The 10,930-nt window shown below is 47.2% G+C and overlaps 1 protein-coding gene and 1 pseudogene across 1 annotated transcript; one reads left to right on the forward strand and one right to left on the reverse strand.

The window, feature by feature from the left end:
- Positions 1–1,809: 1,809 nt before the first annotated feature.
- LOC132225285 (ETS-related transcription factor Elf-3-like) lies at positions 1,810–3,670 on the reverse strand (annotated as a pseudogene).
- Positions 3,671–6,312: 2,642 nt separating this feature from the next.
- LOC132223677 (ferritin heavy chain-like) lies at positions 6,313–7,112 on the forward strand. Its single transcript, XM_059678735.1, has 2 exons — positions 6,313–6,413; positions 6,500–7,112. The coding sequence occupies exons 1-2, from the start codon at positions 6,313–6,315 to the stop codon at positions 7,110–7,112; spliced, it is 714 nt and encodes a 237-aa protein (XP_059534718.1).
- The last annotated feature ends 3,818 nt before the right edge of the window (positions 7,113–10,930 follow it).

Genomic DNA, 10,930 nt, shown 5'->3' on the forward strand with positions numbered 1-10,930 from the left:
TCAGCCTTTGAGATTTTTAGGTTTTGTTTGCCACTGCAGTGTAGCTTACTCAATCTTATTCTACCGAGTGTTCTCTAGGAAGGAACTGAATGTCACATAATAAAAAATCATTTATCCTCTATTTAGAAAAGATAACCACCAAAGAAAACTTAAAATATACTTTTGGCTATCTGCAATTGGGGGTTATGCTTTCCCGCCGAGGAGCAAATAATTACAAGGTGTCTAATTAAATAGCACCTTCAATCCTTTATCGTACATTGATTGGACTCAATTATGCAGTGCTGTGCAGATGCTCTGCAAAAGCTGTAATCCTGGGTAGTAGAAGGTGAGCAAGGAAGGACAAAGGTTTATGTGGAATAAACAATCCTCAAATCTTATTAAGTCAACATCCTCCCCACCCAGACTTTTTAAAATGGCTACTAAAAAGTACAAAATGACTCCCCGTGCTTCCTCTTTCCCATTCCTCTTTCTCATGGACCTATTAATTAGATGAGACGCAACCAAGGAGTCAATCACCTCAGGAAACAAGGGAGCCAGGGGCCAGAGAAATACACAAGCTAGACAATTAGAGCCTGCATCTTGGATGGCAGCTCCACTTCAGCCATTACTTTGTTGCCCGAGACTGTCCTAGATGAGGTACTTTATTTCTTCTATCAGCTCCATTTATCCTCTGTCCTGAAAGAATACACAGCTGCATACTAGTTTCTGGGTCCTTATGACTTCGTTAGACTGTGCATTAAACTTGAGCCAAAGAACATCTGTTCTTTGGAGTAAATTCCTCTGAAGTGATCAATGTTTGCAGAAGGCCCATCTGAGAATGGTCCTACCACACCCAGGGAGCAAGATCTATAAAAAGGAATTAGACTTGCCTCTGAATTATCTGCCCTAAAAAGAGGAAATCCAGAGACTATCCCAACCTCACTCTCCTCCTGCCCTCCCATCCCCTGCCAGTGCCTCCCATTGGCTGAACCCAACCAGAAGCAGAGGGCACAGGGGCCCATGGATGCAGTCCACACAGGTCAGCCTCCCAGGGCTCAGAGTAAGATGAAGAAGGACAGAGATCAGTACTGGAGAGGCAAATGGAGGATATCTAGCAAATTGAATAAATCTGAAAGGTTGCAACTTTAAAGAAAAGGTATAATTAATGGAACTTACTACCAGTTATTGACTAACACACACCCGTATATACAATGGACGTTTCAGTTCAGAGGCCTCCCCTTTGGCTCTTCAAGGCAGCGATTCTCCTTTTCTCCCTCCAATCACAACAGTGAGAAAGTAGAGACCGGAAGGGACATTCTCCTCTTCAGAATATAATGTGTGTGGGTGTTGGACATGACTCATTAGTACGCAACCAAACAGGAGCCACCACAAAACTTTCCTCTGGCCTTTGTTTTAAAAAGATGCCTTTTGGTGGAGACAAACAGATTGCATTCGAGCTTCCCTACCTCTGATCATGAGCAGGAAGGAATCTTTTCTGGAAGGAAGAGCCCGTGGCCCACTCCTGAATACGCTACACCCTTAGCATCTGTGGGTCCCAACAGCCCTTTCAGTGTTATGACTCGGGGAGCACGAAAGTGATGATGAAGGGGTCCTTTCTCCAGGTTCCAAAAGCTTATGTTACTACCTCCTTCCAGGCTTAATTTTACCCAGATGGTGCATGTCAGCCTGTCAGAATGCCCTGTGTGTCAGTCAACCCTCCACTCTTTTTCATTTTTTTACAAAAATCCCAGAAGACACTTTATTGGGGGGGTCTCTGTGCCCCGCTCAGGAGAGGGGAGCCGGACCCATCCTGAGTGTCCGGCACCCCCGCCCCCCACTGGCCCAGCCTATGGCCGAGAATAGTCAGGAGGACATCTTAGAAAAAATAGATCTCTATGTTCACCTGGCGCATCTGTAGCACATAAATTAGGGAGTGCTCTGACCCCCGCCCGTGGAGCCCACACACTGGGAAGGAGGGGGACCCAGTCCAGGGAGGAGTGCAGGCCCTGTCCCCCGGCTCACGGTGCCCTGGGCCTCCCCGCCTCCCGGCCTCCATCCGGGCACCCAGCAGGAGGAAGGCGGTGTCGGCAGCCTGGTCCGGATTGGGCCTCAGGAGGCCCCGTAGAAGCCACACTTACAACACTGTCACCGAACAAGTCACTTCAAACCCAGGGCTTGTAATCCCACGAGGCAGCGGCCAAGGAGACCCCGAGCCTCTGCTTCCTCCACAGAACAGCAGCCTTCCCCTCGATTGATCAGGGCCACGGCCTCGAGTCCACGCGTCTGACTTGGGTCCACTCAGACCCTCAGTTCCGGCTCCCGACCTCCTCCTCCTCCTCCTCCTTCCGGCCACTGGAGTTCTTGCCGAACTTGTAGACAAGCTGCCGGCCGTCTGCGCGCTCCAGGATCTCCCGTTTGTAGTGGTATCTCAGGGCCCGGCTCAGCTTCTTGTACGCCATCCCACTGTTTTCCTTCTCCGGGCCCCACGGTGGGGCCATGGCCTCGGAACGCAGGAACCTGAACACGCCCTCCTGCCGGTTCTCCCCCTTCATCAGGCCCTCGTTTAGCTCCGGGTGGATAAGGATGTCTGGGATGAACTCCCACAGGTGGGTGCCGTTGGGGGCGTGCTTGCTCCTCCGGCCCCTCCACGCTGTCCCGAGACTCTCTGCTCAGCTTCCGGGGCTGCCCCACTTCCGCTTCCTGTGCTTGGGGTCCCCCTTCTTGTAGTCAGCGAAGTCTGCCCTGGAGAAGAGCTTGCTGTCCCTGGGGCCCAGGTCCCCGTGGCTTCTTCCCGAGTCTTGGAGGAATGGGAGCACCCAGAGGCACCAGTCCCTGCAGTGGAGCCGGTGGAAACATCAGAACTGCCCAGAGACCGGGGGTGGGGGTGGGGTGGTGGTGGTGGTGGTGGTGTGTGTGTGTGTGTGTGAGGGAAGAACGACAGTTGTAGAAGCTGGGCGGCTGGTCATCCTCCCGCATCTCCAGGCCAAAGGGGCTGCCCTGGTCAAAGGGCCTGGGGTCCCCCAGCATCTCCTGGAACGAGGTGCTGTCCTGCTCCAGGAGATCGATGGTCCAGCTGAGCTCATCCGGGAAGCTGCACGTGGGGTCCCACACCCACAGCTGGGCGTAGAGCTGGTCCCCCAGGGGCCCGAAGACCAGCCGCAGCTCCTCGGGCGCGCAGTTGCAGAGCGCAGCCCTGTCCATGTCGTAGCGAGAGAAGTCGATGTTGCTGGCGTCAAACTTGTTCTTCTCCACCTGGTAGCTGATCCAGTCGAGCACCTGGGCCTTTGACCAGAACTGAGGCTGCTTCTGCGACCAGCTGGCCTTCTCTGGACCCTCGGGGGGCATCTGGGGGTTGCTCAGGGACAGCATTAGGTCGTAGGCCACAAAGGCAGCGGCAGGGGGGCGGGGGAGAGGGGCGGGGGCAGCGGGGCGGCGGGGTCCTCCGGGCTGTAGATGGCGCTGAAGTAGTTGCTGAAAACGTTGCTGATCTCACAGATTACGGCCATAGGGCTCCAAAGTGGCGGTGCGGGTGCATGTGGCGGGCAGGCGGGCGGGATGGCCGGACCGCATGCACCAGTAACGCAGGAGGCAAAAGCTCAGCAGGTTGTCCAACCCTCCACTCTTTAAATCGTTTTTCACTACTTTCCCTGCCTGGAAGTTCTCACCACTCCTTTTGTTCTCAGGTGCTTCTGGTTTTCTAAATCAGAATCTATATTTTAAGAGGTCCCAGACATCCCAGGTTTATGGATCAAAAGACTTAATATTGTTAAGCTATCAATACTCCCCCAAACTAGTTTCAATGCCTATCAATAGCATAGCTAGCTTTTTTTTTTTTTTTTTTTTTAAAGAACGTTGTAAGCTTATCCTAGAATTCACATGAAAATACAAGGGACCCAGAGTAGCCAAAACAATCTTGAAAAGAAGAATAAAGTTGGAGGACTCACACTTCCCTATTTCAAAATTTACTACAAAGCTACAATAATCAAAACAGTGTTATTCTAGCATAACTTTAGCCATATGGTCTTACAGAATACAATTAGGAGTCTAGAAATAAACTGATATATCTATGGTCAATTGATTTTCAACAAATGTGCCAAGACCATCCAATGGAGAAAGAATAGCTTTCTCAATTAATGGTGCTGGGATAACTGGAAATCCACATGCAAAAGAATGAAGTTAGATCCATACCTCACATCTCATACAAAAATTAACTCAGTAAAAATCAGAGACCTTAAGGTACCCAAATGTAAGAGCTAAAACTATAAAATTCTTAGTAGAAAACCTAGATGTAAATCTTTGACCTTGAATTAAGCAATAGTTTCTTAGATATGACATCCAAACCTCAACAAAATAAAAAAAATAAATAAGTTGAGCTTTTAAGAACTTGTGTTCTTCAAAGGACACAGTTAAGAGAGTGCAAAGACAACCCACAGACTGGGAGAAAATATTTGTAAATTGTATATCTGAGAAGGCACTTGTATCTAAAACATACACAGAACTTATACAACTCAACAATAAAAAGACAAATGATTCTACTTAAAATAGGGCAAAGAATTTGAATAGACATTTCTCCAAAGAAGATATGCAAATGGCCAATAAGCGCATACAGAGATGTTCAACAGCATTAGTCATTAGGGAAGTGCAAATTAAAACCACAATGTGATACCACCTTACATCCACTTAAGACAACTAAAAAATTAATTTTTATACAGACAATAACAGTGTTGGAACCCTCACACATTGCTGGTGGGAATGTAAAATGGTACAGTCATTTTGGAAAACATTCTGACAGTTTCTCAAACTATTAAAGTTATCATGACCCAGAAATTCTATTCCTAGGTATATACCCAAGAGAATTGAAAATATATGTCTACACAGAAACCTTACACAGATGTTTATAGCAATATTATTCATAGCGCTACAAAAAAGAAAACAACCCAAAAGTCCATAAACTGATGAAAGGATAAATAAAATGTGGTATATCCATGTAATGAAATACTGCATGCAACCCTATATTTATTGCAGCTTTATTTAAATAGAGAAGAAAAACTTTTTCTTAATATTCACTAGGACTTGCTATGACCATTATTGAGTACCATCTGGCAGTACACAGTGTGAGCTTAGATGATTGTGGCACTTGCATTGTATAAACTCTTGTGGAGTACTCACCCATGCTACATTGATAATGCAAATTAAGGTATTTCTCTGCAGGAAATGTGCAGTGATTCCAATCTGTTATGTCTGTATATAGAAGGAATAGACTTGGGATAGACCTTGTGACTTCTCACACACTGTTTCAAATAAAGAAGCCATTGCAAATCTCTGAAAATCTTCTGCAAAGACTGTAAAAAAGGCAAACAGACCGAACCACAACCAAGAAGCTGCCATGAGTTTTCAAGTATGTTTTTCTTTTATGAATGAAGAGTCACATTCTGATAGAAAATCCAAGAGGCATTTTTCCAAGATACAAACAAAAGGAAGTAAAGAAACACAATGCAGGAATCCCACCAGGAGGCTCAGAGATAACTTACAAATTTTTCTTAAAACACTATGAAAATTTTGGGGCCACACACAAAATGCTAGAGCAATGAAAGTATTTTTTTTTTAAAGGATGAATGTTAAAAACATTATATTAAGTAAAAGAAGCCAAACACAAAAGGCCACATATGGTAGGATCCCATCTATTTGAAATGACCAGAATAGGTAAATCCATAGAGACAAAAAGTAGATCAACGATTGCCCTTCCTGAAGCGAAGCAGATTGAGCACTGAACTGCTCCTGGGTAAGGAACTGCCTTTTGGAGTGCTGAACATGTTCTGAAACTAGATTGTGGTGTTGCCTGCCTCCATGAATATACGTATTACAAACTATGGCTGAGCTGGTGTTGCTCAGTGGTTGAGCATCAACCTATGTACCAAGAAGTCAAGGTTAGAGTCCCTGTCAGGGCACATGCCCGGGTTGCAGCCCAACCCGATCCCCAGTGTAGTATGTGCAGGAGGCAGCCGATCTATGATTCTCTCTCATCATTGATGTTTCTCTCTTTCCCTCTCCCTTCATCTCTAAAATCAATAATATATTATATATATTATATATAAATAATATATATTATATTATATATATTATTTATATATAATATATATATAATATATATATAATATATATAATATATATTTTAAAACCATGGAAATGTTCACTTGCAAAAGGTGAATGTTATAGTATATACATTGTATCTCATCAGAGCCTTTTTAAAAAATGCTCTTGAGACACTCAGTACAGAGTAAGCCAGGTTTCCTGCCTGGGGCTCACATGGAACGTAGAACGCTGCACCCAACAATGCCCTCCTGTAGGGATTCCACATTCCACGCCCAACGCTGCCTGTTCTACCTCAAGCGGGCAGACCAGCTGCGGCTCAGCTCCCAAGTTGTTCACTCGGGGTAAGGCCACCTGAGTCACTCACCCTGGGTAGACTCGGAGGACCCCGTCGCCGCCGCCTCGCCCAACGCCGCTGTTGCCTCCGCAGCCCCCGCCTCCGCGCTGCCTTGGCTTCTCTGGGCCTGGCACCTGAGCCGCCAGCCATGACGACCCCGCCGAGACGCTCACAAGCACTGGGCAGCTACCACCCTGCCTGTGAGGCTGCCGTCGACCACCAGATACACCTGGAACTCTATGTCATCTATGTGTACAAGTCCATGGCCACGTATTTCGAAGAGAACCAGGTCACCTTGAAGTACGTGGGCAAGTTCTTCTTGCGACAGGCCGCCCAGATGAAGGAGCACGCGGACAGGCTCATCCGCCTGCAGAACCAGCGCAGCGGCCAAACCCGCGTGTACTACCGCAACATCGACATGCCTGACTACAACTACTGGGACAGCGGCCTGAAAGCCCTACAGCATGCCCTCGACCTGGCGATGAACGTCAACCAGAACCTGCTGTATATCCACCAGCTGGCCATAGCGAACAACGACGCCCGCCTGACGGATTTCGTGGAGCACAACTGTGTGTATGACCAGGTGAAATCCATTCAAGAGCTCAGGGATCATATCAGCAACTTCCCTGTGTTCCCGAGTACCTCGGAAGAGAGCCTGGCGGAGAATCTCCTTGACAAGCTCTCCCTGAATGACAAAAAGAACTGAATTGAACTTGGACTGCTTTCCCACGGCCGGAGGAAAGGGGTGAGGGTGGTGACTTCCTCTCGTCATGTGATGGGAATGCATGTAGCAATGTTGCCCTTCTGGGTTTTAACATCTTGCAATACAGTTCTTGGCTCCTAAATCAAGTTCTCTGGTTGGCTGGTGTAAAACCCTCGCCTTTTAGGTTTTATAAAGGTATCCTAGAGTCTCTCCACCCACCCATCCCCATGTGCAGCTTGGGATCTCCACGGATGGCGGGAGGAGATATTCCGTTGGACCCTGGAAATCACAAAACTAATAGTGTGGTATATGGGGGTGGGGTGAGGTGGATGGTCTGGGGGCCTGGTGAATGTGGGTGGATATGCATATAAGTATTTTTAAGAATGGTCTAGCCCGGTATTGGTGGTTCACTGGTTGAGCATGGACATATGAAGCAGGACATCATGGTTCAATTCCAGGTCAGGGCACATGCACGAATTGGGGGTTCAATCTCCAGTAGGGGGCGTGCAGGAGGCAGCAGATCAATGATTCTCTAATTTTTTGCTGTTTCTCTCTCTCCCTCTCCCTCTCTCTTTGAAATCAATTTAAAATTTTTAAAAAATAAAAATAAAATTGTCTAGAATTTATCATAGTAGTTGCCTCTGGGGAAGGAGAGAAGAGAATGGGATTGGGCAAGGATTAAAATAAGGGGGTGGGTCTTCAACTTTACCAGAAATGTTTTCATTCAGCTACACGTATGTTAATGTATGTTGATTCTGAGTAGCAAGCTGGGAGCCCTGGAAGCAACATGGCAGAGTACCTCTTTGACAAGCTCACCCTGGGCAACAGTGATCATAGGAAATGAAGCTTGGACCGGCTTCCCTATAGACACAGAGTTGATAAACTAAAACGGTAACAATGACACTTTGCGAGTCCACATTCTTTTCTTTACACTATTGCATTTTGTTTTTATAAGAATCTCAAGAAGTAAAAAGGACAGGTGTCATCACCATGTCTTTACCAATACGAAAAAAGGAGGCCACGCAGGGACTGGTAAGGAGGTCTGGAATGCAGACATGAACGTGGATCTCTGATGCCACATTTCTGTTCTATTTTTCCTGTTAGCCCACAGGTGTATCAATGGGTTAAGCAAGACTGGGTGGGTTTACTGGGGATACAGCCAGATAGCCAGCCCCGGGAGGGAGGGAAATCCCCAACACTCTTAAAGACAACCCTGATCACTACATTCTCCCCTAATTACAGGTGTGCCTTCCAGCCCAGGGTGGGGATGGCCTCTAAACCTCAGCCAAAATGCTTCTCATATGAAATCAACCTTCAGAATTAGCAACAGAATGTAGAAGCGGTAGCAGGCCACCTCACAGGAAGGCAGCCCACACCTGCACACCTGACTTCCTCTGTTCAGGCTCTCTCTCCCACACAGGCAGCAAGATTTTGCCTGAGTTGGCACTGAATACCTATAAGACCTCAGAACTGGAAATCCCCAGAGAGAAGATGGCTTCACCCAGATGGCTTCACTGTCAGTGACTTCTCTCCAGACACAATAGGTAATGGGTGTGGCTGAAAAATACACATGTGCTGCCTCCAAATCCAGCTCATCTAGACAGAAAAACCTGGTGTTTTTCACATGCACAGGGTACAGTAATCTATATACCGAATCATTGCCTGTTGAGGTCTCTTTAATGGGATCTAAAGACACCCAGTCTGGCTCCGTCTTGGCCACTGGGCCCCTCTTTATCTCATCTTTTCCCTTCCTGTGATTCAGAGGGATTCCCCAGGATAATGCAGGGAAATCTACTTAGCCTGACATCCTCTTATTTTACCTGGGAAAAAGGATTTCCTCACCTGCAAGACTCAAAGAGAATTACACTCCAGGGCCTATTACAAGCCACTACTTGTAGTATCACATTTCCCAGCTTTTCTTCAGGAATCCCTGCCAGGGAAGTCAAGATGCAGCAGCAGCTCAATTGTTTCTCTCCTTGTTCTCCAGCAAGACAAAAGTAAATGTTCTAAATCCCCCCTTTTAGGTTAAAACACCCATTTAAATATGTGAGGCAGTGGTGGAAAGAAGTGAGAAACATTCAGATTAATGAAGTGGGCCCCGTTGAACTTTCCAATGTCTTGACTTTGTCCATCCATGTAAGTTTTCTCACTTTCCCACCCTCCATTGCCATAAACATCTCAAAGGGCTGAGCAAACTTCTTCTTCTTTTTTTCCTTGGGAAAATGGATTATTCTAATAAAACTTTATTTTTTCAAACACGGCCACAGAGGCAGGACCTCGTGTTTAACACACACAGAGACATGGATTTTTTAAAATATAAACCAAAGTTTACGAAATTTTTTTTCCACTACTTGTTTTTGTAATCCCATTAGCACAGGGACTTTGGCAGCAGGTGGGAGTGAAGGGCAGCTCAGGCTGCCACTGGGCAGTCACTGGGCATAGGAGGAGAGCACCAGCCTGGGAGTGGCTTCACTCACACATGCAGGAATACTCACCTACTGGTCAGCCACACCACACACACAACACAGATGCAGATGTCTACCCAGCATCAATCACAGCCCTGTAGTGATGTGCTCCACTCTGGGTAAGCCCAATATGTGAAAACCCAGAGTCTGTAACAACCAACCAAAGGCTCCCCTGAACACTGGAAGTCAGTCCTGCAGTCAGTGCTGGGTTGCCAGCACTGACTGCCAAGGGGGCTGTGGATCAGGCCTGGAGAGAGGCCCGGAGAGAGAGGCAGGATCTGATCAGCAGCCTCAGTGGCAGCTGTTGATCAGCTGTTGCCTCTCTCTCTCTGGGCTTCGCCAGCAGCTGTGCCTCTGTTTCTCTCGTGGGGGCTGTTGATCAGCCCGCCTCTCTGATCAGGCCTGGAGATAGGCCCAAAGATGCTGACTGGCATAGAAGCTGACCAATCAGAACCAAATCTGGGTGAACTGTGAGGAGCCAATGGCTGCCTAGGAGGCAGAGCTTTTGATGTTGACTGGCATAGAAACCAGCCAATCAGAACCAAATCTGGGTGAACTGCGAAGGCAGATCCTAAGGTAGGGGCTGAGGAGGGGTTTTAAGGGCAACAGCTGTTTGGTGTAAGGTGTAAGAAAGTGGTTCAATTTTTTTAATAATTGGTTTGGCAGTACAGTACATATGGCTGGCTATCAGTCCAGATATAGGGGTTATGTATTTTTGTCTGCCAAAAGCATCTCCTCCTACTAAAAAAGCCGCCCCCCCCCAATTTAAGCAATCCTTTCCTATATAATCTATCTATACTAATAAAAGGGTAATATGCTAACTAGACTGGGTCAACCAGCCATCTTCCAGATGTCCGACTTCCTTTCGGACAAAGCCATGGTGGTGGGGGCTGAGGCAGAGGCAGTTGGGGGCGAGATCAGGCTGGCAGGGGAGGGCAGTTGGGGGTGTGACCAGGCCAGCAGGGGAGGGCAGTTGGGGGCAAGATCAGGCCAGCAAGGGAAGGGCAGTTGGGGGTTACCAGGCCGGCAGGGGAGGGCAATTGGGGGCATTAGGCAGGCAGGCAGGTGAGTGGTTAGGAGCCAGTGGTCCTGGATTGTGAGAGAGATGTCCGACTACCAGTTTAGGCCTGAGGGGTCCCAGATTGGAGAGGGTGCAGGCCGGGTTGAGGAACACCCTCTAGTTAATAAATAATGGTATAAGAATATACTATTGTGTTTCTCTTACAACTATAAACCTACTTTTACCCTACCCTGCATATTCTTTTGTTGTTGTTGTTGTTGTTCCAGTCTTAAGGCTTTCTCATATTCCAATATAGCTTTTAGAGCTACATCAGTAAACCAGGAAGAAGAAAAAAA

This window comes from Myotis daubentonii, chromosome X, assembly GCF_963259705.1.
Source record: "Myotis daubentonii chromosome X, mMyoDau2.1, whole genome shotgun sequence".
Classification (NCBI taxonomy): Eukaryota; Metazoa; Chordata; class Mammalia; order Chiroptera; family Vespertilionidae; genus Myotis; species Myotis daubentonii.